This window comes from Dipteris shenzhenensis, chromosome 10 (genome assembly GCF_047967505.1).
Source record: "Dipteris shenzhenensis isolate YYH24624 ecotype China chromosome 10, Dip_SZ_1.0, whole genome shotgun sequence".
Taxonomy (NCBI): domain Eukaryota; kingdom Viridiplantae; phylum Streptophyta; class Polypodiopsida; order Gleicheniales; family Dipteridaceae; genus Dipteris; species Dipteris shenzhenensis.
In genome coordinates this window covers 26,015,485-26,042,309 of record NC_141605.1, presented here as the reverse complement: position 1 = coordinate 26,042,309, position 26,825 = coordinate 26,015,485, and the positions used below count along the sequence as shown (strand labels likewise).

Here is a 26,825-nt window from a genome sequence, read left to right as displayed (position 1 = left end):
TGGAGAGAGAGAGAGAGAGAGAGAGAGAGAGAGAGAGAGCAGTCGAAAGGAAACTACTAAAGCACTGCCATGGAGTGCAACCGAAAGGAAACTGTTATACTCGAAAGGGAGGGAGGGAGGACGGATGGACGGGAGGGAGGGTTTCGTAGTGTTTGTTGTGGGCCATAATGGTCTAGGGAGAAGTACAAGAGTGGACTTGAACGATCTCTGGTTTCTTTTTGTACATCTAGGTACTACCTATAGGCAAATAATATTAATCCTTGGTAGCACATTGCTTTAGGAAACGTAGAGTCATACACTACTACACACGGATCCTATTGCGATGTTTAAGTACTGACGTTTAGCACGCGTGGGGCGATAATCGTGGGTATTGGAAGCACGCCTCATCAACGGTCACTAGAACGATGGAGAGCTTAAGTGCTTCTGCCATGGAGTGCAGTCGAAAGGAAACTTGTAGATCATGCGTAGGATGTTTATCGAGTACGTATCTTTGCTAGATGGAGGAAGAGAAATATCAATCCGTGTCTTTTTTAAGGGAAGGTGCATGGGTCATCCTAAGCTTTTTGGTTGAAATTTGTCTAAACCTTGCATGGGTGATCAAATCTCGAAAAGTTGGGTTGGACTAAGCCCTCCAAGAAGCTCCTCCATTCTATCAAAATTCTCAATTGTACATTGGAGATCCCACTCTTACGGAGGATCTTGCGAATTGATAATGGGATAAGAATGTCACATCATTGTCGTGATGAATTATATATGTATTAAAAGTAGACTACTAAAGTTAGATTTGTTGTAGTATAATTCATTTCATGCACACTATTTAGTTGAATATACTGGTACATCCTTTGATGCATACGATGGAACAAAAAGAGAGGTTTACTTGCCACATAAGTTGATGTGGCATACTATTCAATGACAAGAACTTATGGCAATTTGTACATAATGTATTACTCATCTTGAGTGGCTAAATTTAGGGATTGGGCTTATTCTTTTCTTATTTTCATGATATGTATAGGCCAAAGAATGCCACTTAAAAGTTTTGTTGTACTTGGACTCAATATTAGAGGAAATGGTAAGTCATAAAGTGATGGAACATTGATAAATGACAATAAGCCATTAGGTGATGTGAAAGTGTCTCTTGCATATTTGATGATTGTTGATGACATGAGAATGAGACTAATACCAAAGAAAGCTCACTCATTGTATTCAATATTTGTGCATAGTAGTTTAAACTCACTTTGAGTTCTCAAGATGTGACGTCAAAAATTGATATTTTTAATTTGGCATTGGTATTGTATTCTTTTATGTTTGATAAGAGTTTGAGTATCGAGTGATAGCCTAGTGATCCTCACTTATCTCTATTTTTAAAGATATTGTATGGGATTGAGAGGATGAGTGGAATGGATAATTGTAAATACCATGTGTATGAATGATAAATACCTTGGTATGGGGTGAGAGTTATTTGTGTATGAGATATAATGGGGTTTTTAGAAAATAGGAAGAGTGAGTCATATAAAGAGGTGGGTTCATGTCCATGTGTTTCAATAATATAAGAGAGATCACATGCTGAGCGTATGGAAGGCATGTGGAGGAGTGTGGAGTCAACAAGAATCCTTCTAGAATTCTTATGTGGAATAAGGAGGGTGTGGACATATGGAAAAGAGAGGGTCCTTATGGGCTCCATGTGGGGAGACTCTTGACTTTCTCAATATTTTAAGAGTCTTGAGCATCTTTTGATGGGACACATGGCAAGAGTAGTCAAAAAGGACATGGATGGTGACATGCAGGCTTACGTGATTGATGGGGAAAAGAATTTACAGGTAGCAATTGTAAATGGGTGAAGGAGGGTGACAAAATCTTTATAAAAGAAGCTCTTCTCTCTTTGGTTTATTATCTCTTCCACCATTAGGTCTCATGTACAGGCAGTAATTGTAAATGGGTGAAGTAGGGTGACAAATTCTTTATAAAAGGAGCCCTCCTCTCCTTTGTTCATTATCTCTTCTACCATTAGGTCTCATGTTGCTGTAGCCCGTCTTCTTAAGCTTCTTCCATGAGACTTCTCTCCTCCTTGTAGATATTCTCTTATGTAGACTCTTGAGTCTATCTTTCTCTAGTTTATTCTCTCTTTATGAGTGACTCTTCTTGTATGTATGAAACCTCTTCTTCTTCCTTGTGTTTGTAGTATTTTAAGTTGCATTGGAGTGGATTCTCACTCTATTGGTAATGGTCACTTTAGGTTCTCTCTCTTGAGTATCTCTTTTCTTTTTTTTCATTGCTTTTTCTTCCAAAGTGCTCAAAAGTATTGTCTATTCGGTCGCTCATTGCACATACATGGTTTATCTATTTCCCAAGCCACAAAGGGAGCTCTTCCTTCCCTCTTAAGCGACCTCTATGGGACTTAGATCGTTGATGAAGTCTAAGCATGGAGGTAGTATTCTCTCAAGTCGGCACCTGTAGGAGTAGGTGTCTTTAATGACAATTTGATCCTTTGTTACTATTTTGCTCATAACTTTTTGCTTGGTGGTCCGATTTGGACGAAACTTATATTAACGCGAAGCTCTTTTCAAGAAGCATCATCCCATGTCTTCAGTTATTATATTAGATTTAAAACAAAAAATCTATGACTCTGTGTGTGACTTTTTTTTTCGGACAGTCTTTACCCCATCCAGTAAACTGTCCATATCTTTTCGATCGCTTCTCTGTTTCTTACGAAACTTATATCAGAGCGAAGTCCATTTCAAGGCGCATATCAAAATGTGATCGAATATTTTATATCATGTCTCTGCTAAAAGTTATGGGTCTCTATGTCTTATGACAGTTTGGAGAGTGTTTTGAGCTAAGTATAAAGGTGTCTTTATCCACATCTAGTAAACTGTCCATATCTTTTTGATCGCTTCTTTGTTTCTTACGAAACTTATATCAGAGCGAAGTCCATTTCAAGAAGCATCTCAATATGTGATTGAATATTTTATATCATGTCTCTGCTAAAAGTTATGGGTCTCTGTGTCTTATGACAGTTTGGAGAGTGTTTTGAGCTAAGTGTAAAGGTGTCTATGAAAGAGGTGCAATGTTTCCTCGGAACCTACCCTCGGAAGTAGTAGGGCATGAGATGTATTCTGTATGTAATGGGTATTCTGGGTACTTTCAAATTCGTATTTCGAAGGAAGATAAAAAGAAAACATCATTTGTCACACCTTGGGGAGTTTTTGCTTACGGAGTGATGCCTTTTGGGTTGACCAATGCACCAGCTACATTTCAAAGGTTCTGAGTGAAGTGCTCGAGTCTTACTTAGGAAAGTTCATAAGGGTGTTTTTGGATGATTTTTGCATTTTTTCTCGGCGCATAGATCACATGGAGAAGTTAAAGATGGCCTTAGCTAGGATTGATGAAGCAAGTGTCATTTGGCTCAAACAAAAGTAGTCTTGTTAGGGCATATTGTGTCTGAAGAAAGCCTGCAAATGGATCCTGACAAGGTTCAAGTAATCATGGCATTACCAAGTCCTGAGAGTGTCACTGGTGTTCGCAGAATTCTAGGAAAGAACAAGTATTATCAACGCTTTTGTGATTTCATAGAGATAGTGCATCCCATGAACTTGTTGACAAGAAAAGAAGTTTATTTCCAATGGGGTGTGGAGCAAGAAGAGTCTTTTCAGCAACTTAAGGAGGCCATGAGTAAGGGCCCAATATTGAAGCCCCCTGATGTCTCAAGACTTTTATGTAAATCCAAGTATATCTTTGCATTCAGTTGGTGCTGTATTGCTACAAAAAGGAGAGGTAGGTAGAATGCAACCCATCTATTATGCCATCCGATAGCTTACAGAGGTGGAAACAAGGTATGAAGAAATGGAGCAGCAAGCCCTCTCTTTAGTGTTTTCAGTCAGAAAGTTTCGCTTCTATTTATTACCTCGGTCATTTTTCTTCCTTACCTCACAGTTTGTATTAGCATATCTAGTTCGCAAGCCTAATCCTAGGGGGAGATAATTTGCTCAAAGGACGGCAAGATCTAAGAGAACAAAAGAAATATAAGGAGGATATTAATGATGAAAGGGAGACACCACCAACAGCTTTTGTCTTGTATTTTGATGGGGCTTTTAGTCCTTCATGCCAATAAGGAGCTGGGGGATGGTTTTGATGAATTCTGAAGGTCAAGAGCTTCCAGGTATCATAACTAACAATGCAGCTGAGTATAATGCTTTGATTCTTGGTTTAGAGGGTTGTCTTCAAAGTCAAGTTAAAGAATTGGAAGTAAGAGGAGATTCTCAGCTTATTATAAAGAAAATGCAAGGGCATTACAAGACAAGAAGTCCTCATTTGAAGGAGCTTAATCAAAAGGCTATGGCACTATGTAGTCCATTTGATTTTTGCAAGTTTGTTCATATAAGATCAAAGGGCAGATGAGTTGGCTACTCAAGCCATTGTAGTACAAGATCAGGGGGTGGTTTCTTCGGTAGATACTGGATGGCACGAACTGCAAGATATTCAACAATATGTGAAAGAAGGCATGTTTCCTCGAGGGTTAACTCAACAATAGAAGTAGAGATTGGTTACTTTTGGCCATGCCTCCATAAGGATGTATATGAATGTCACCAATGGAACCTATCAGCTTGAGGATGTTGACAGCATGGTGATACTCGGACGTACCAATGAGTATCGCCTTAAATTCTTCTATGCTCGACCACCTTGAGGGCCAACAGACCCTCTCTGTCACTGAAGAGGATCTGTTGGGGAGGGAAAGATGTGACGTCAAAAATTGATATTTTTAATTTGGCATTGGTATTGTTTTCTTCTATGTTTGATAAGAGTTTGAGTATCAAGTGATAGCCTAGTGGCTCTCACTTATTTCTATTTTCTAAGATATTGTATGGGATTGAGAGGATGAGTGCAATGGATCATTATAAATACCATGTGTATGAATGATAAATACCTTGGTATGGGGTGAAAGTTATTTGTGTATGGGATATTATGGGGTTTTTAGAAAATAGAAAGAGTGAGTCATATAAAGAGATGGGCTTATGTCCATGTGTTCTAATAATATAAGAGAGATCACATGCCAAGCGTGTGGAAGGCATGTGGAGGAGTGTGGAGTCAACACGAATCCTTCTAGAATTCTTATGTGGAATAAGGAGGATGTGGACATATGGAAAAGAGAGTGTCCCTATGGGCTCCATGTGGGGAGACTCTTGACTTTCTCAATATTTTAAGAGTCTTGAGCATCTTTTGATGGGACACATGGCAAGAGTAGCCAAAAAGGACATGGATGGTGACGTACGGGCTTATGTGATTGATAAGAAAAGGAATCTACAGAGAGCAATTGTAAATGGGTGAAGGAGCGTGACAAAATATCTATAAAAGGAGCCCTCCTCTCCTTGGTTTATTATCTCTTCCACCATTAGGCCTCATGTTGTTGTAACCCTAGTCTCCTCAAGCCTCTTCCATGAGCCTTCTCTCCCTCTTGTAGATATTCTCTTATGTAGACTCTTGAGTCCATCGCTCTCTACTTTATTCTCTCTCTATGAGTAGTCTTGGAGCTTCCGCTCCCTCTTGTATGTATGAAACCTCTTCTTCTCCCTTGTGTTTGTAGTATTTTGAGTTGCATTGGAGTGGATTCTCACTTATTAGTAATGAAGGTCACTTTAGGTTCTCTCTCTTGAGTATCTCTTCCCTTTTTTTCCATTGCTTTTTCTTTCAAAGTGCTCAAAAGTGTCATCTATTCGGCCGCTTATTGCGCATACATGGTTTATCTATTTCCCAAGCCACAAAGGGAGCTCTTTCTTCCATCCTAGGCGATCTCTATGGGACTTGGATCATTGGTGAAGTCTAAGCATGGAGGTAGTATTCTCCCAAGTCGACACTAGTAGAAGGAGCAGGTGTTTTTCATGACAGTTTGACCCCTTGTCAGTATTTTGCTCATAACTTTTTGCTCGGTGGTTTGATTTGGACGGAAACTTATATCAGCGTGAAGCTCTCTTCAAGGAGCATCATCCTATGTCTTCAGTTACTTTATTAGATTTAAAACCAAAAATCTATGACTCTCTGTGTGTGACAGTTTTTTTCAGACAGTTTTTATCCCCATCTAGTAAACTGTCGATATCTTTTTGATCACTTCTCTGTTTCTTACGAAACTTATATTAGAGCAAAGCCCATTTTAAGCACATTTTATATCATGTCTCTGCTAAAAGCTATGGGTCTCTATGTCTTATGATAGTTTGGAGAGCGTTTTGAGCTGTGTAAAGGTGTCTATGAAGGAGGTGCAATGTTTCCTCGGAACCTACCCAATATATATCAGTTGATGTCATGTTGAGCCACAAGATCTTCTTTCAACAACGTATCGCTGTTCTCTTTGGCGCAGACCGGCTTGCTGAGATTATGGCCTCTACTGATCCTTTCCTTCTCCCTATGCTTGAGTATAACATCACTTGGGATGTTACCATCTTCATTCTCATCTAAGGGAGGAAAGTATGGTGTGGTCTCTTGGTATAAAAGCTTCTTTTTAATGTCCCTTTCCCAGTGATAACTATCTCTATTACTAAATTCGAAACCAGTAGGAAGTGAAGAGGTGCGTGAAGTTTATTACTTTCAACTTCATGTCACAGTGTCCTAGATTATGTCTATAGCTTTGGCTTACCTAGTGTCCATATGCTACATATATCCACGTATCTCAAGATTTTTGGGTTGAGCCTTTGACAATTGTATAACTCTAGATCTTGACCCACCTCCTCAATTGCTTATGACTTTGTGGGAATGAATTTAAACCCCTTTGATAGAGGGGGTACAAAGACCCATATGTAAGTGAGCCTCAAAGAGGCACCATTTGGACTACTTGTGTAGACAATACAAAGGAGGAATGGGAAATACTAATTTGCAAATTCTCCAAAGGGTACTTCCTAGTATACACTTGGACTTGTTTAGAGAAGATGGCCTAGCCAATTTCTCCACAAATCAATTCTAGCACCCAATGGAAGAAGCTCTTTTGTCTTCACTTAAGGCAATGTATACCAAAGGAACATTTGTAAGAAAAAGATACAAAAATATGATCTTTAAATATTTTTCCAAAAAAAAAAGAAGAGAAAGGAAAATCGCCCTTTTTTGGTCCATCTAATCACATAGAGCTTTCATCAATTGACTACATCAATGAAGAGTACTCCTGAAGGTTATGATACCCAAGGCACCCAATTAGAATACACAAAACACAATACCTAACTTGTAAGGAATATGTCTAGCTCTTCTTTCTGATGCGAGAGCATGCTATTCTGTGATGCAACTTTTTGCAAACCTTTTGGGTAGCCCTTATGAATGGCAAAAGTCATTCAGTTCTTCCCCTTGTCAAAGAATGATGAATTTTCTTACTAGATCCTTTCGGATCCTTGCTAGTCACCATTGCTCCTAGTAAAGAAACACCTAGAAAGAAGAGAATAAAGAGTGCTCCAAAGCACTAAGGGGAGTGGATATCAGCCAAACTGAAGGGAAATAATGACTTTTGGATCCTTGTTAGTCACCATTGCACCTAGTAAAGAAACACCTACAAGAAGAGAACAAAGAGTGCTCCAAAGCACTAAGGAGAGTGGATATTGGCCAAACCGAAGGGAAAAAAAGGACTTTTGGCTAAGAAAATCTCAGCTTTTCTCAAAGGTCCAACACAGATATAAAGGTATGCCATGCTTAGCTCGTTAGAGAGCTAAGACAACTACGCAAAGTAAGCAAGCAAAAGCATCATATGAATCTTACAATTGAAAAGGGCTTCTGCATGAAAAAGATCACAAGAAAGGTAAGCATTGATAATTTTCAAAAGTGATTCCTTACTAGATTTTTTACTCATGCCTCCCAAGAGCGTAGTGTTGCAACAAAACAATGATTTGAGAATTTTAATGCTGTAAAATATTTTAGAAGTGCAAAATATTCATGTGTGAAAATTGGAAAGCTTATGATGTTAAGAGTGAAAAATCCTCCAAAATTTTTGAACTTTCGTACTTGATGCCCTATTTTGTGCTTAATGCCATGGCTTAAGCTAGGATCCATCACTAAGGAGATCTATGAAAACCAATATATATGTGTGGTTTCATATACTGTCATGGGTCACCAAATCGATTTATTATTGATAGATTGGGGAGTAAAAGGAAACTAAAGTTTCTTACTCAATTCCTATATACACTTTGCTTAGAAAAGCATAATTAACTCATAAAATGTAACGAAAACAACAAAATATTGGCACCCCAATGTTGCATCGATCCTACTTTAGGTACCCATTTTCCTTCTATTTTCTTGGATTTTTATTGTTGTTCAATCCAAGAGGATCTATCTTTGGAGATTCTATTACCAACATGCAAAATTGATTAGTATTTCTTATGCGCTTGATCCTATAACTCTAAACATTATCATCTTTAGTCTTCATATCCCAATCAAAGTCCGCACCGTAGTTGTCAAATATGGACCTCTTTGGATCAATGTCCCACTACTGTGCTTTAATCATTTGAGGGACTCAAGCAAGGGATTAGATACGGCTTGGTGGGCTTTGATGAAATTTGCATTCAATAGTGGCTTTGTGAGTCAATTTTCCCTAACCATGAATCCTACTGCAAGATTTAGAGCCCTTTGAGGCTCATACACTTTATTTGCTAGATTGTGTGCTTGAGTTTGAATGCAGGAACTCAAAGAAAATCCTATACTGGCACCTATGATTGGGAAAGCCATGGAACACTAAAATGCAAATGAATAGGGGATTGGAGTTGCTATCCAAACATGAAGATGGGACTGATGTGAAGTTATTGGGATGCTCTTTTCTTTATCTAAACAAAAGTTCCATGAATGAGGTTATTTTTTAAAGCATTCATTTTTACTCCATATACTAGGACCAATACTATGGTTGTGGGAAAGCCATGAAAGATAGAGATGTAACTAAATAGGGAATTGAAGCACTATCTAACCATGGGTACTTAAAAGTGGGATTGATGCGAATTTGGGGTGCTAATAAGAAAAATAATGTAGTGTTACCTATGTTTGGGGACACTAAGATGTAAGTGGATTGGAGCTATTATCTAAACATCGATACCTAAACTTGGGATTGGAGCTATTATCTAAAGTTGTTGGGGTGCTCCCCTCTTGAGCTAAACAAAAGTTTCATGAATGAGGTTATTTTCTAAAGCATTTATTTTTATTGCATATGTTGGTGGTACTATGGTTGAGAAAGCCAGGAAAGACAAAGATGTAAATGAAGGCAATTACACATTAGTGTAGTTCTGTCCTATTGTACTGGATCTTATCATAGAGAAACTTGGGAAATGTGAGTGTTCTAGCATACAATTGTGATTGTAAAATATAGTCCATACTTGATGTATGGTATTTGTTAGATCTAAGACTTTAGATCTTTCTCGATAGTAGCACTCGGTAGCTCATATGTCCTGAGGACAACTTATGTTTTTTCAATTGTAATTTGGGTTTTGAGACCTTATTACTATCTTCTCCTTGATGAGTATATTGTTACAAAAGATGAGTGCTCAATGAAGAAGATGCTCACAAAGAAGAGGAAGGGAGAGAAGAAAGATGGAGGACCACACAAGTAGAGTCAACACATAAGCTTGGTATTGAGCATTAGCCTTATCAAATGGAAGGCTAGGATGATCCACACATACAATGGGGGAAACCACCCACTATAGAACCAAATCCCTATCCAAATCCCATCCAACATCCACTTCCACCAATCATGTGAAGGCTGGAGGCAATTTGCAAGCACACTTGTTGGTAGCAGAAGAGACATGATATTCTAGATGTATACCCCAATGCTTAGATTAGTAAAGATGGTGGAGTCAAGCTTTTTAGCTTGCCAATGGACCTCCAAGATGTGCTGAAGAAGACAATGCACTTCTTTCCTAATACGAAAGGAACCGTAAAGTTCTAGTAGGTTCAAGTAGTAGTAGAGCAACTGAAAGGACGTGATGTCTCTTTCTCAAGGGCCATCTCCAAGAGCATGATAACCAACTTGAAGAATTGCATGAATGGAAAATGCAACTTGTCATCTCAGTCTGTTGGAGTTGCAATGCACTTGATGACATCTACCCTCAAAGGGATTTTTGAGCAATATGATAAGAAGATGTCTTAGAAGGTGACTTTTCTAGAAGAGAAAGCCACCGATGCAACAAAGGTAGTGGAGCTAGCAATGATGCGAAAGCGTCTTGAAGATCAGAGTGCCAAAAAGGAGGCTCTTTACAAATGGCTCTGCAACATATAGAACACATTGAACATTGAAAAAGGCCAGATGATGGAGGAACTGAATAGGGAGAATATGGAAACCAGAGCAGTGATGCAAGAGCTACAAGAGAGCTTCAAGGCCAAGAAGGATGGGGCAAAGAGCAGCCATGGTGGAGTTACCTATGATTAGGAAAGTGATGAAACACTAAGACATAAATGAGTAGGGGATTGGAGTTGTTATCTAAACATCGATACCTAAACTTGGGATTTGGGCTATTATCTAAGCATTGAGACCTAACCTTGGGATTTGAGCTATTATCTAAACATGGGTACCTAAATTTGGGAATGATATGAGAGGAGCAAAGCCGAAGCTAGGAGAACTTGAAAAGTACACAAAAAAGATGATGAAAAAGGATACACCACAAATGTGCTTCTACTAGTAGCACCTCAAGTATAAATAGAGCAAGCAAAAGCTATAGAGAATAAAATGGGGTATATATTGGTGCTTGAGGAAGATAGGAAGCTCGAAGAGAATTCCCTTGTAAAGTGGGGTAAGTACTATCTCTTTGGAAGAGACAAAATAGTTTAAGATTGATGTTTTTGTTACATCATGGTTCTATAACCATACCTTTACCCCTAGTAAGGGATAAGTAAACCCATACATTTGGAACACATGGAATCATATGAAATTCATGGTTTTATAACCATACCCATACACGAGGAACACGTGGAATCATATGCAAATCTTGACCATGAGTCAAGCTTACTACTATAATGGAATTGTAGGCAACATTAATCTATTGACATGCTAGTATGAGGACCATATCCAATTAGTATGGGCATCTATGTGTGCAATGGGAATGTTCCTATGAAGAGCCATGATAGGTACTTGATGATATGAATCCTTTATATGTTCTAATTAGATATAGAGAAGGAGAGAACATAAGCTTCAATTCATTTTATTGCATAAGGAAGGCATGATCCCCATGTCAGTACATGCAATGGTTGTTTCCTAGGGAGGAAAGGTAAATAATGGCCATAGCCTAGTAAAGTCAAGGATTTGACATTAAAGATCTATATTCTCATCACAAATGCTATTAAGCCAAAATTGAGTCCAAGGATAGAAGGAAAAACATGCATTTAATACTACACTAAACATGATCCAAGGCATTGGGAGAGACCATGAGCCTAGCTTGCCAACGGGAACACTTATGAGAAATGGGAATCATTGATAATTGACATAATTACATGTGAATGGATATCAAGGGAAAGTTGAGCTTGAATTCACATAATAACAAGTAAAGGGAAATCCTTAGTGTATATGGTGAACAATGGGGAAAACAAGACCTAATTCACCTAGTTTGGTTGGATGAGATCTATTCAAATAGTTTGGTTGATGTAATTCATTTCCATGAACTAAGTTCATTTATTTTGGCTACAGTGGAGCTAAGTACATTGGATTGGAATGCATTGTTAAAAAGCTTTGATGGCTCAAAAGCATCCTTCAAACTAGATTTCGCAAAGTAAAAATTTAGGAAATCTAACAAAATAGCATTAAACAAACTTGTAATAATTCAAAAACACGAGTTTTAATTTGAAGCCCCGGGAATCGACAATAGTACAGTTGGTAGGGTTCAATGAATATACCTTGGTCAAAACCTATTTATCGTGGATTCAACCAAAAATTATAGGAGGAGAGATAATACTTGGGAGTTAAGATACTTGCCTAGATAGAGGAGAGGTAATACTTAACTAGATAGAGGAGTGAGTTAAGAGGTAGTGGTGAAAATTGATAAACAACTATAAACCCTAATCATAAGAATTGACCTTTAAATCATGGCGATCTTAAGAAGAGTAGCTCATGCAAGCTCGGTACCTCACTTATATGCTTTGTTTCAAAACTCTGCCCAACACTCTTAAGCATAGTTTTCTTCCACTCAGTTTCCACCACTCTTCCAAGCTTTCCTTGAAGCCTTGACAGACATTGCATGGATTATTTCAAAAGAGCCTCCATCCTTGTGGAGGTTAGTCGATGATGAAAATTGAATTCTTAAGGGGTAGAATTTTGGTCTACTTTGAAATTTAACTGCCCCCACTTCTAGTTGGCACAAACGAAGGAGATGGCATGTTTGTATGACAATAACACAAAATAAATTTGCTTTGTCCTTCTTGTGTTGAATTTATTCCTGGCATGCGTCCTTGGAATCCAAATGAATGGAATGGAATTGAATATTGACTTAATGTCATTTTAGCATTAATAATGATAGATGCCACTTTTTTGAAGAATTGAAGTAGTAAACATCATTGCATAGCATCAAATATGTGAATGGTAGTAGTGGAGCTTTTTCCTTCATCTTCATTCCTCTTCCTTGTTCCTCATCTAGGAAGTTGTCGATGTATTTCTTTGGTGTTAACAAAAAAATTTCTATATGGTAAGCACATAGAGTGGACTAAACTCTTCATAGGGTAAGCATATAGAGTGGGCTAGGCTTCTACCTTATAGGCTACTTTTCAGCATAAATAAATGCCACAAATAAATAGTGGTACATGTTATAAGAAAAGCAAAGAACCTGTATGGGCATATTTTGATTTAAAATAGTTTTTTCAGCCATTTTATCACCTAAAATTGCACTAGACTACACTATACTAATCATGAAACTATGGAAAATAGCAATAAACATCATGAAACTTTTTACAGAAGTTCTCAATTTGCATGTAGGATTACTTATTTGGACTTTGTCCATGTGGCAATCTCACATATGGCTTGCCACTTCATATGTTTCAATAGAAGGATGGAGAGGGGATGGGAAACTATGGAGAGGGGATGGGAAACAATAGAGGAGACAGTGAGGTACAAATGGGAAAGAAATGCGCCATGATGCATCATGTTGACTTTGTATCTAGAACTTTCAAAACAATGACATTGATATTATTATCGATATTAGCATCAAAAGGTGCTTACAATTCCTCAAAACCATTGAAACTAGTGTTGAAAACTTTTCCAAGAGGTGTTTCATCCATTTTATTGATGATTTTACTGATACTATTAATGGTCCCATATTGACAATTATTGTGATAACAAGTTTAAGAATTACATATTAGTAACAGTGAAGATTCACTCTAAGGATGTAAACACATGAAAGATTCATTGAACCTCCTCCATGCAAAATTTCATCTTGACTAAACATCAATAATGCATCTTAAAACTTTAACCTATAAAAATTTTGGCACTTATATGTAATATGACATAATAAAGTGTTTTGAATGGCTAAATGAATTTTAGTGGTGGTGGGGCACATTTTTTCATTTTTGGGCCTAAATTTTGCCCAAGATTCCTTGGGGTGAAAATAATTCACCTAATTTGTGAAATTTTCCCCAAAAAAGAAACATTGGTCCACACACTACCACATAGAACCTTCCACCTCATAAGCTACCACATGTACATTACCACAAGTCATGGGACTACTTTTTAGGTAGCTGCCCCATGTTAGACTCATGATATACCACATCAATAGGCGTGACCATGTGGTATGCCTCATGATACATCAATGCGTATCTAAATGGATGCATGTTTTTGTCTTGTTGCTCATCGTTGTCTTCTATTATCTATTGTGTTTTGCTATCTTATTTTCGTTTTAAATTGAAATCATGGTAACCCAGGCATGATATGTCTCTTTGTATCTATGGACCTAAGATATATAGGATGAGTGTCTATAACTTTAATTCTACTTTTTAGCAGCTTCTTTTTTAATCAAGGATCTGATTATTTTTGAAAAAAATATCCAAATTTAACAACTTTTAAGAAATTCTACATTTTTTTTGAAACATTTTAGGAAGTGCACTTGATTGGAAGAGCGTTCTAGTTGACATTTCTATGTAAATTTGTAGATATCAATTATGCTTTTTTAATAGGATTGTTTTTGTTTGGGGAGGATAGAAGAGGGATGGACTAGGTTTAGAGATATCCCAACAAAGGGGAAATACAATGAAATGATGGTTGTCCTTAAGGGGTTAGTGAGTTGGCCAAGTTTGCTTGTTCTGAGAATCGAGCCCTCCAATATGTTGGTTGGCTTGTTATAAATGACCTATAAATAGCCAATTGTCCATCAAGAAGTGGGGAGATAGGTTGTCCCATCATATTTAATAGGGATGTAGGCCCATAGATTTCATCGCTACTAGAGTTTCTTAACAAAGGCACACAATAGTAATAGTATAGAAGCACTAAGAAGCTTGGAGTAACAACATGCTATTTTGGTACTTGTACACAACTGTAGCTGTGACATACTCTATAGGGTGACTTCAGGGTAATTTGATGTTATCATACTTGAAGCAATATCTTACATATTATTTTGGACGTCTACATTGATGTGCATACCCTGCCAAATTTGTACCTCTCTTGGGGAATGGAATTAGAAAACTATCCTTCTTGGTGCTCTTGTTCAATGGCATTAAATTTACATAGATTCTCTATTTGTGCTACCTTTTGTTACAGTGATTAATACTAAAAAAACCCACAACCCCTTATTGATACCTCCTCAAGTACATTGTTTTTTATCTTCCCCAATCTCCTTTACTCTTTAGTGACCAATGTACTTCATGGATCATGGATCATAAATCAAGCTCATGGCTCAAGATCTCTCATGTCCTCCATCAAAGTGACTATCCTCTTGTCTATAGTGGATGGAAAATAACCTTAGGAATTTGTGAAAATCTAGAAAGTCTTTCATTTCATTTCCTCTGTGAGAGTGGGCCCAAGCATTTTCTTATTTCACTCTTTTTGTTCTTGCATGTTTTGATCTTGACCCTCCATTCCTTCAACAAAATGCCTTTGAGAGATTGTAATGTATCCTAAATGCTAATTATGCTCCATTACTTCTACCATATCTAAATTGATCTCCAAAGTTTAACCCTCCTCATTAGACCTCTCTTCACTACTGTAGGTTATTCTAAAGAGATAATCGCACTACTACTAGACTCCTTCTCTAGGAAACTTTTGGTCTCATTCCTGATGCTTTTATTGTATCTTCTTGCCTTGTCCTTCTAAGATCATATTAGCAATCTTTTAATTCTAGATTGCAAATTCACTCCTCATCTAGGGATAGTTGAGGATGATAGGGTACCCTTTTGAATAGACTTGGTAGCAAGAATCAGTTAAAGTAAAGTACATAATAATATTACACACATCAATGTCCAAATTACACTAGTATTAGTAGATAGTTTGTTCCCATTGGTTCACGGGATATTATCCAAGCCTAACCTTCACTAATAAAGGAAGTCTTTGTGTCAAGTCCTTAAAAAAAAAAGTATGAACACAGAGTCAATTAATATACCATATCAACGAATCCTTACAGAAAACAATCTAAAGAAATACCTCATCCTCAATTCAAACTACAATGTTGTAATCCTCTCTCATGCTAGTAGTTGCTTGAATACACTCTTTTATTCTTTTTTCGAGAAGTCATGACATACTACAAATCTGGAGAACGGTGTAGAGACCAAAAATCATGTTTATTGTCACTAGGTTGTACAACGAACATACTCAGTTGAGGTGGTCTGCCTTATAAAAATTTGCTAAACTTTAAAGACCCTGATACACTTGCTATACATGATACAATCTTCCATTCCTATCTACCCTTCCATTCTACTAAGTAAGTAGATTGTAGCATAGCAAGGAAGTATGCAACTTTATCTCTCATCATTATTTTTGGTAAAGTAAAGTAGTACTTTGGCACATTTTCCAGTATAGAGTGTTGGTTTCAAGAAGAATCAAGATTCATTCTTCTCTTCTCTTGTAACAATTTCATGTGTTCATGTATTTATTAGATTTCTTATATGTCTTCAGGCCACAATCTTTCATTGCATGTCTTGTATTGTGTCTTTATGTCAGTCTCTCTTTCTTGATAAAAAAAATTTGTTTAGGACCTTCCACTCCTATCAATAAGCTATAGTTTCTTATGGAAACAAGGATTATTTCTTTCATACAGGTGTTTTTTGAAATTTTTTTACTATTTTTACTTTTAATAAGTCTAATTATATTATAAAATGATTTCTTTCTATGTTTTCTTGTATTATGTATTGCATGCTTTATGCATTGCCAATGATAGAAAATAGGAGATAAATAAAGAGTTGCTTAGAATTTTCAAATGGATTTGGTCATATGGGGTATTGGTATACTTTGACAATCATATTGTGTTGTGGTGTATTTGCAAAAGAGTTTGCATAAATAGCATACTGATCAATTTCATGGAATCATAGCAAATAATTAAGTTATAAAGTGAGATATTAATGTGACTTTTTATTTAGGTTGTTTTAAGATTAAAAAAGTATCTTTGATGTTTATTACTTTCCAAACAAATGAATAAAACTCTACCTTTTACCTTGAAATACTTCCAAAGGTTTTGTTCATATGGTATATTGATCAATTATGTATTAACCGTAATGTTGTACTATGAGTTTAGTCTCTTTTTATTTGTTCTAGACATAAGGCTTTATCTTTGTACTTTGAGTATTTTTGCAAGGGTTTTCTCATATGGTACATGGATTAACTATGTGGTCATACATGCTAATAATAATGTTATGCTATCGTTTTTTGTGTGTGGATACAACATGCCTACGTTATACTATGGAGTCCTTGAAAAAGCATTTTCTCATATGATATATTGATGTATAATATTTATTATAAAGATCATCAATTCTTAATTGTTTGAACACAAAGCTTCTTTTGTACCTGGATTGTTTTTGCAAGGATTTGCTCATATGGTGTATTGATCGAATATGTAATAATAATAATATTGTGCTATCGATTTAGTCTCTTTTATTTTTATTGTATTAATAATAATATTGTGCTATTGATTTAGTCTCTTTTTTGTGTGAATATAAGGTATTAACTATGTATTAAAAGTATCGTTTCAAGGATTTTCTCATATGGTATATTAATTGGCTATGTGTCATACATTGGTACATAGATTGACAACATAATAGTGATCTAGTTTTGTTGTATGTGTGTGCAAGAGACAGAGATAAAAAGCTTAGAAACAATTAGATTTTGAGTTGTCTTTTCCTACGTTCTGCACATTACTCATATTCCACTTAAGTGCTATTCACCCATCCTCATATGATTTTCCCACACAACACAAACCCTAACTATTAGTATTTTATTGTTGACATCTTCTTTTGCATCCCTAGTGGAGTAGGAATCCATAAAAGCAACTTAGGACACCAAGATGAGCATCTTCCTGTTGAGATGAGTACTCACCAACATCAAGTTGGGCATAGCATTACAACCAACCTCTGGTGAGAGAAAAAGACTACCAACATTTAACATTCTTGTTGGCAATAAACATGTTGAAAAGTTGAGGCAGGAACTGAGTGGATGAGTAGAATTGAGTGGCTTGAATCATAGGACTCTATAGAACCATTTCAAAAGATTTTACAGATTATAGTATGAGGATTTTAGAGTCTTAGTTGACTTATTTAATGACTGGTGTCTAGACTGAGGATTGATCTCAAGTGGCGCTTCACACCATTTAGGCACTAAATCATACCTGAATCTTGCATGGTGAGATGAGAAAGATATGCGGCTAGGAGAGAAGCTCACTTGTGCCAAGGTAAGAGAAGAGGTTGATAGAATTTGGATGATCGAGAGTCTGCAATGAGTTCTAAGCCAGTAACGGATGAATGGTGGAACCAAGATGAGGTAGCAGAGAGCCACTGGTCAATGAGAGCTTGAGATATAAGAGGATGTAGCCACATGTAGAGAAAAATGACTTTTGACTATCACACCTACATGAGGAGTGAGCCAATTTTGAATTTTCATTTAAGATGACTTGAGTCCTTCAATAGTGAAGCAACCTTTAGTCTACAATCATCTATAGAAGTCTAGATTTTGAGGAGATTGACGAGTGTGCTCATGGATTGAGCCATGGGTTTAGTCTTAGGGCATTTGGTGATATCTTACATGAGTGCTAAAGTGATTTAGATGGCACTGGCAGTGTAGTAGTGTAGGTTTACAATTAAAGGTCACTCTTAGAGGTCGGGGCAATGACAAGCCATCATGCTCAGTTACAGTAGTTTGAGGTGCACGTGCAGGAAGCCAGGGCAAGAAATGGAAGAGTCAATGGAAGTGAGGTTTGAGGGGAGAGAATTATAGTCCTCATGAAGGAGAAAGAAGAAACATCAGACATAATCATGCAGCACGACAGTAGAGCTCAAGGCTTTTAGTGAGTAACAAAATTGTTTGAAGTCCAACTGCAAAGGAGTAGTAAGACTCTCGTCGAGTATGAATATGAGCTTCATGGATTGAAGTAATTTCCTTTTGAACATTTGAAGAGAAATTAGACTTTTTGGTGATCTCATTTGAACCAAAGTTTACATCCATCTAGCCTATATTTGAGAGCAAGCACTTTCTTGCACAACAGGGTGAATCACTTAGTCAGGTTAGTAATCCACTTTTTGGATAGTGGCATGTAAGTCTCCACTACATGTATTAGCTCTCTAGCTACTTATATGTTTTTAATATCACATGGAGTACAATTGATTGTTTAATTCACATCAAACAACATTCTTTTACTAACTACCCTTTCATACTAGAACCGTAACCAAGAATGTATATGGACTTGGAGCTAGAAGGTTATAGCCCTTTCTTCCAAAAATCGTAACCAATAGCTAAGATAAGTTGCCCAAATTCATGCATGCAAAAACCATTACAATGTAGTTGTGCACCTAAGAACAAGAATACTTTATATACAACCAAGGTCCTCTTATGTGGAAGGCAATATAGTTCCTCATGTATCAAATTTCTTTGCAACCTACTTATTAAACATGTTAGCAAAATAAGCCCTTGGTTCATTCCATGATGGACATTATGCAACACGATTCTCATTCCTACAACAAAAATGGCAAAGACAACACATCTAATCCAAGGAGTTTCCTCTTAGAGTGTTTAGAGTAGTTATTATATATTGTCAAATGCAAATTTGAAGTCAACTTTGCTAGCAACAGTAGCAAAAGTGTTTTGAAAAAGGCATCTAAACTAGGATTTTAAACCAAATTTGAACTACACTTATTTGACTTTTATTGATGCAAAGGCATAGCTGCAACAAAGTAGGCTTTCTTAAAAATAATATATATATATATATTTGCAAGACCTTATTGTCACATGTAATAAAACTTGTGAATAGCTCTCCTAATTTGCTAATAGAAACTTTTATTGAGCCTATTGCCATAGCTCATATAATGCCACAACTAGCTTCTTCGTTGTGCTATTTGGCCTAGTAGTACAATGACATATTGAAATGACACCAACCAAAAGTAAAACAATGCTGATGGTCATGCAAACTATCCCTTATTTCATATCTAATTTCCATGCTCTATATTTATTTTAACTATAATTTATTATGTTTACCTCAAATTTCACTTTAGGATCTAAATTCCATTCTTTACTCCATGCAAGGTGTCAAAGGATAGAAATATTGTGATTTATATATAGACTTCACACTCACAAGCATACTTACACCCTCAGCCACTTTTAAACACGAAAATTATGAATTTCTCAACCATGCATAAAGCTACATGATCAAAACAAAGAGAGGGATGGCAATCTATCCCATGCAAGTAGTTGACTAATGTACAAATGTTAGATATGATCCCTTAAAAGACCAATACTGATGCTTTAAGATTTGTCACTTGTATTGTTTGATAAAAAGGGGAACTAGCTAGGGGCAAGGATATATGAAGTAGAAGAAGTGAAGGGAGAGAGGGAGAGAGGGAGAGAGGGGGAGAGAGAGAGAGAGAGAGAGAGAGAGAGAGAGAGAGAGAGAGAGAGAGAGAGAGAGAGAGAGAGAGAGCAAAAGGGAGCTTGAAGAAGATTGAGAATAAGGAGTCAGTATCACTCTCATTAGACACCATTTGTATGGTTGGGCATGCATATTTTCCCCTTTTTACACCACGTGTTATAGACGAGTATCGAATAATATGCATCGACGTGCTCCTATGGCATGTGCATTTGTTCAATAGGTATGATACTTTGCACATGCCTTACAATTATCTAATTAAAGAACCTTGCAAAGCATCAAACTCATTAGACATTGTTTGCATGGTTGACATGCATATTTTACCCTTTATACACCACGTGTCATAAACGAGTATCATAAAATATGCATTAGAGTGCTCCTACCACATGTGCAATTGTTCGATGGCTATGATATTTTGCACACATCTTACAATTTTTTCCCTCAAGTCTTGCTAATTAGACTCTGTTTCTATGGTTGGACATGCATATTTTTCCATTTTTCACCATGTCATACATAAGTATAAAACAAAATGTCATAAGTATAAAACAAAATTCGCGTCGCCACACTCCTATGGCAAGTGCATCTGTCCAATGGGTGCGATCCTTTGCACACTGCTTCAAATATCTAATGTAAGGCATGATTAAAGTATGGCTTTCATCAGACACCATTTGCATGGCTGGACATGCATATTTTCTCCTTTTTACACAAAGTATATAGATGAGTATTGAGAAATACGCATCACCGTGATCCTATGGAAGGTGCATTTGTCTGATAGATAAAATACATTACACACACCTCACAATCATCTTATTCAAGGCTTGTGCCAAGGATCCACCTCATTAGACACTGTTTGCATGGTTGGACATGCATACTAGATGAGTATAAAAAATAATGCTTCAACTTGCTCCTACCACATGTGAATTTGTTCGATGGCTACAATATTTTGCACACACATTAAAATTATTTACATTAAGTCCTATGCAAAGCATCAATTTGTTCGATGGCTACAATACTTTGCACACATATTAAAATTATTTACATTAAGGCCTGTGCAAAGCATCATGCTCATCAGACACCATTTACATGGTTTGACATGTAGATTTTCCGCTTTTTACACCACGTGTCAGAGATGAGTATGAATACTAGGCATCGTTGTGCTCCTATAGCATGTGCATTTGTCCGATAGGTACGATACTTTGCACATGCTTTGAAATTATCTAATCCAAGGACCGTGCAGAGTATCACACTCATCAGACATCGTTTGCATGGTTGGCATGCATATTTTACCCTTTTTAGAATGCATAAAAAAAAAATACGCATTAGCGTGGTCTTGCCATAGGTGCATTTGTCCGATGGCTATAATATTTTGAACACGTTTTAAAATTATTTACTTTAAAGCCTGTGCAAAGTATCATACTCATCAAACACCATTTGAATGGTTGGACATGTATATTTTTCTATTTTTCACCACACGTCATCCATGAGTTAAAAAAAAAATGCATTGACACACTCCTATGGCAAGTGCATTTGTGTGATAGCTAGACATTCATATTTTCCCATTTTTACACCACATGTCATTGATGAGTAGCAAATTTAAGGCCCGAGCAAATTATGATTGTCATCAGACTTTGTTTGCTTGACATTCATATTTTCCCATTTTGACACCACATGTCATAGATGAGTATCGAATAATATGCATCACCATGATCTTATGACATGTGCATTCGTCCTATAGGTACAATACTTTGCACATTCCTTGCAATTATCTAATTTAAGAAAATGTTTGCATGGTTGGACATGAATATTTTATGCTTTTTATGCCATGTGTCATAAATGAGTATCAAAAACTATGCATGAGCATGCTCCTACCACATGTGAATTTGTCCAATCGCTATGATATTCTTCACACATCTTAAATTTATTAACTTTAAGTCTTGTGAAAAGTATCATGCTCATTAGACACCGTTTGCATGGTTGGACATGCATATTTTTCCATTTTTGACCACATGTCATACATGCGTATTTAAAAAAATATGCGAAGCAGTCCTATGGCATGTGCATTTGCTTGATAAGTGTTATACTTTACAAATACCTTATAATTATCTAGTTTAATGTCCGTAAGAAGTTTGACTCTCATCAGACACTATTTTCATGGCATGGTTGGACATGCATGTTTTTGCCTTTTTCCACCACGTGTCATAGATGAATCGCCATGATCATATGGCATGTGTACTTGTTTGATAGGTACAATAATTTGCACATGCCTCGCATTTATCTAATTCAAGGCCCTAGCAAAATATCACACTCTTCAAATATTGTTTGCATGGTTGAACATGCATATTTTACCCTCTTTACACTACCCGTCATACATGAGTATAGAAAAATATGCATTAGCATACTCCTACTACAGGTGCATTTGTCCGATGGGTAAGTGAATTTGCACACATCTTAAACTATTTACTTTAACTCTTGTGCAAAGTATCATGCTCATCAGAAACCATTTGCATTGTTGGACATGCATATTTTTCCATTTTTCACCGCATGTCATACATGAGTATATTAAAAAAAATGCATCAACGCACCCCTATGGCATGTGCATTTATGTTATAGGTGTAATACTTTATAGACATTATAATTATCTAATTTAAGGCCTGTGCAAAGTATCACTCTCATCAGCTACCATTTGCATGGTTGGATATGTATATTTTCCTTGATTTACACAAGGTGTCATGATAAGTATTCAAAAATACGCATCGCCATGCTCCTATGGCATGGGTATTTTTCTGATAGATACAATACTTTGCATAGGTCTCACAGTTATCTAATTCTTTGTATATGTGCTTGAAAATGTGTAGTCCAATAGGATGTTCTTGGAAGCTAAGTAGAAGCATTTTTGTGTGTGCATAACATATGAATGTTATTGCGTTATAGGACCTGAGAGATCCAAATACACAATTTTCTTCATGGATTCTAATGATTAGAACCATGATATTGTTTTTGGCTTTCCCCCCCACATGGATTTTAGTAGATGTTTCTTCCTAACACACACTTATGTATGACCCACTTTCACTTAAGGTACCCATGTTCTTGCTAATGATGATAACCCTGTCACTATTTCTCACTCATATGTATTTTAAGTTTGATAGTCTACTCATATTACCTTAAGTGTTAATCTAAAGTGTAATATTGCCCATTCATATGTAACTTAGTTTTAATCACTCTTTAGTGTTACCTTCAATTATTTTGTTGCTTAGTTTGTCACCACTAGTGTTAGCTACAAATGTTATGTTGACAATGTAGAATACATCCTTGGGTCATATTCCATTGAGAGATGTAGGCTTAAGCATTGAAAATGATTCCCACATGGTCTAAATGAAAAAAGTTTTGATGATTAAAGTTGGAAGTTTTCATCCCCGTTAGGGATTTAACAATAGAAAAAGGTTGTCGGATCCAAGAAGGGTTGAAGTGGAAAATTTCAATTGCCATGAGTAAGCAATGCACCTTACACTGCAAGACGTACTCTCAAATTGATTTAGACGGATCTTATTTGAACGTGAACTTCTCGTTGCGTTAACTTTACAATAGACCCTTACTATGCATTCAGCAATTTAACACATTGATATGAAGCTTATTGTGGCGAGTGCTCTTCAATTGATAGGTCACTACAAATATCGCTTAGGGGTTTGGAAGGTTAAATCTCTTCCCAAATCATTTACCACGATTTACTTCGAACTTCTCTTATTCGGATCATCTACCACATTTAAAGAATTCCAAAACTACGCGTTGAAAATTGGAGCATGTACTAGTTGTTTAAATTTACACCTCTACGTTCTTTCAAACATGGTTGCCCTTGTCAGGATGACTCGTTTTACAGGTGCACACACCATATACTTCTGCCGTGCCCAACTCACCCAAGTTGATGCTCATAGAAACGAGACACAACATAGTTTCTACTCACCTTGAAAACGTCTCGAAGACAACTAATTACAATTATTCTTACTCCTCTCAAACGCAAGTAGGTCTCTATGTACATGACTATCAATACCTCTTGACATAATTCAAAAAGAGTTCCCACAGATATGACAGAGTTAGATAGTGGAGAGGTGCTCGCATCGAAGATGATCTCAGGAGAGTCGAAAGGAAGCAGAAGATGAAGCCAGCAAGCGATAACAACGAGCTGCTAATCGAGAGACAGTTTATACAACAGACAAGTGTCTATGCTAGGCTAGCTTGACAAAAACAGAGCAAAAACATAAAAGATTTTACAAGAACAGAAATCATGTCCCGAAGCATTATTAAAGCTAGAGAAACTCTGGTTAAATCACAGAACATGCTCGGTCATGTCAAATGGATCCATGCACCCTTAATTAACTTCACATTGATGCAATAGACATCAAGCGACGTACCAGAGCCACGGGCTGAGAAAAGAAAGGTGAATGGTCACTCTTGCGTATCCAGAACACTTGCTTTACTGGATTTTGCTTGATAATGGCTGTTTGTACGCTTGGGAAAATGGCATTATCTGATGTAGTCCTGATATAGAAGCGTGGAATGCTCCCATAGTTCGTAGATGTCAGATTCATCACCTCAAAGAATGGGGCTAGAGGAGTCGGGTTCAACAAAGTGTATGCAAGATTTGCGTCCTGCACGTTGGACAGTTAACCAAAAAGTCTGTTAATCTAACACTGAGGCCATATGAAAACAGAATAGGAGAGCGCATTGTGTATACCTCGAATGGGCTTCTGTTGTAATATAGAGCCCTCGCCATCGTAAGGTTGTGGTACGCAGAAGTAGGTGGTGCAGAGGGTCCGTTGGCAAACGTTAGGATGAAAGCTCTATTTTGGACTGCACCAGTCAAGACCTGCCCAAGAAAATGTCGCCAATATATTGTAAGCTAGGATGACGGCAGTATATTTGCGGAATTAGGGATCTACTACACGAAATCGGTTCCATACCCCAGACTGCTCTATAGGAAAGAAAGTTTGACCGTTAAAGGGCATGAGCGCAGCAATAAAAACGGCCTTGGAGATCTTATCCGGGTATTGTTCCATGGCGTACGAGATGCTACTTCCGCCGACGCTGTGGCCAACTAAAATCACCTGTTGGGGAAGCAGGAAAGTGAAACACAAGTAGCAGGTGGTCCGACGAGATAGATAGACAGAGATAAACACACTCTTACGCCTCGAAAGCTGCGAATTAGCAAACCTTCTGGGCAGCGGTGACGTTGTAGGCGAGGAAGTCAGTGAGAGGCTGAGTGTACTGGGCGACGGAGGAGACAGAATCGGCGACGACTTTGCTGATGCCATTGGAGGCGAGGTCGAGGGAGGTGACGCGGGTGTGGGGGTGGTGTTTAAGGAGGGAGATGATGCGGAACCAGCACCAAGCGCCATGGCCGAAGCCATGGACGAGGAGGAAGTGATGGGACTGGGAAGAGAAAGTAATGTGAAAGAAAACAGAGAGGAGAAGAAAGCTAGAGAAGAAGAAGGAGAGACGAGACGCCATAGCCGCTGATAATAATAGAGCTCGATGAAGAAGAGGAAGAAGAAAGAAGAAGAAGAAGGTGGCAAACGCCTCTATATTTGTTATTTATTATCTTGTTATAAATTCTTATGGATATTGCAGTTTGTTAGGTGAGATACCATTACGTTTTTCTTACTACAAAACAACAAAATTGTGGTCAACCTTATGGAAGGTCTTCCTAGTATTTCCCTTTATCTTTGTTTACTGTCTCTCTCTCTCTCTCTCTCTCCATAACTTCACGCCTCACACCTCCTATTAAGACATCGCCCCCCCTACCTCTTTTCACACATTCATTGCACCTCTTGCTCGTTACTCCTCCCTCTCGCATAGACTTAGTTAGTCTAGTGGCTCCATTATTGCGTTTAGGTGATTTGGCTAGTCGAAACATCGCTCCATTATTGCATTTAGGTGATTTGGCTAGTCGAAACATCGACTCGCCTCGTCGTGGCCAAAAACACCCGACTAGCTAAGTCGAACCAAATCACATTTGCGGAGTGATGGAGACTCCACACCACCTGAGTTTGCGTGGGACTCTGCAGTTACACACCGTGAGCTTGCCTGCCCAAGTTGCTAAAACAATTCAATACGGACTGCCACACGCCATGGTGCCAATGATCGTGCATTTTTTCACAGAGTGCCCTAGCTTGGCCAATTGAGACCCCCCCGCCAAGTGCTTGGATGAAGGGTTTCTTCTCACCCAGCTTTAAATGTATTTTATAATATATCGGGCCCTAACTCATGACATGACACCACATACTCATCAACTTTGTTGCCTGCTCGTTGGCGGTGTGTATGTAATAGCGCGTGCCAACACAACCAATTTATTTTAGCTTGGACGGGCGTGCCCCTAGTATGTAACTGGCCTCATGCATGGCCCCTACTTCGCACATACATTTCATACTCCATGGAGTCTCTACAACTGTTTATGTAGCCCCCTCGCTTTACCATCATGTACATCACCAACAATGTACACTTGATTCTCTTCACCATCAACTCCTAGGTCCTCAACAATATAATATTTTAGTGCTTGACGATTTAACGAGCATAGATTCCTCCAATTAATTTTCCAATTTTGATGATTTTTAGCACAAATAAGCCAAGCCCAGCTCAACAATGGTTGTTCACCAACAATCATGAAGGGAATCCCCCTCACATGGAATTTCTTGCAAACCAAGAGTGGTAAGGTAGATGGTTTGAGCTCATCTTGATCAATAGTATATTTGCATAGTACACATACTTCTATATACCACTTTGCTGTAGCACCATTAATGAATGGTTTGCCATATCCCAAATGTTGAGCAATGTGCATGGTCTCCATGTCTTTTAAAGTAGACA

The 26,825-nt window shown here is 37.5% G+C and overlaps 1 protein-coding gene across 1 annotated transcript; it reads right to left on the bottom strand.

The window, feature by feature from the left end:
* Window positions 1-24,343: 24,343 nt before the first annotated feature.
* Window positions 24,344-25,472, bottom strand: LOC147897610 (putative methylesterase 11, chloroplastic). The gene is made up of 4 exons (XM_087380064.1): window positions 25,176-25,472; window positions 24,926-25,069; window positions 24,700-24,831; window positions 24,344-24,613 (listed from the first exon to the last, which is right to left on the bottom strand). The coding sequence occupies exons 1-4, from the start codon at window positions 25,470-25,472 to the stop codon at window positions 24,344-24,346; spliced, it is 843 nt and encodes a 280-aa protein (XP_087236190.1).
* Between the last annotated feature and the right edge of the window lie 1,353 nt (window positions 25,473-26,825).

Excerpts from the sequence above, each read along its gene's own strand:
- LOC147897610 (XM_087380064.1), bottom strand. The coding sequence starts at position 25,472 with ATGGCGTCTCGTCTCTCCTTCTTCTTCTCTAGCTTTCTTCTCCTCTCT. Across the intron at positions 25,070-25,175 it reads ACGTCACCGCTGCCCAGAAG|GTGATTTTAGTTGGCCACAG; the intron begins GTTTGCTAATTC and ends CTTCCCCAACAG. Across the intron at positions 24,832-24,925 it reads TTCCTATAGAGCAGTCTGGG|GTCTTGACTGGTGCAGTCCA; the intron begins GTATGGAACCGA and ends TTTCTTGGGCAG.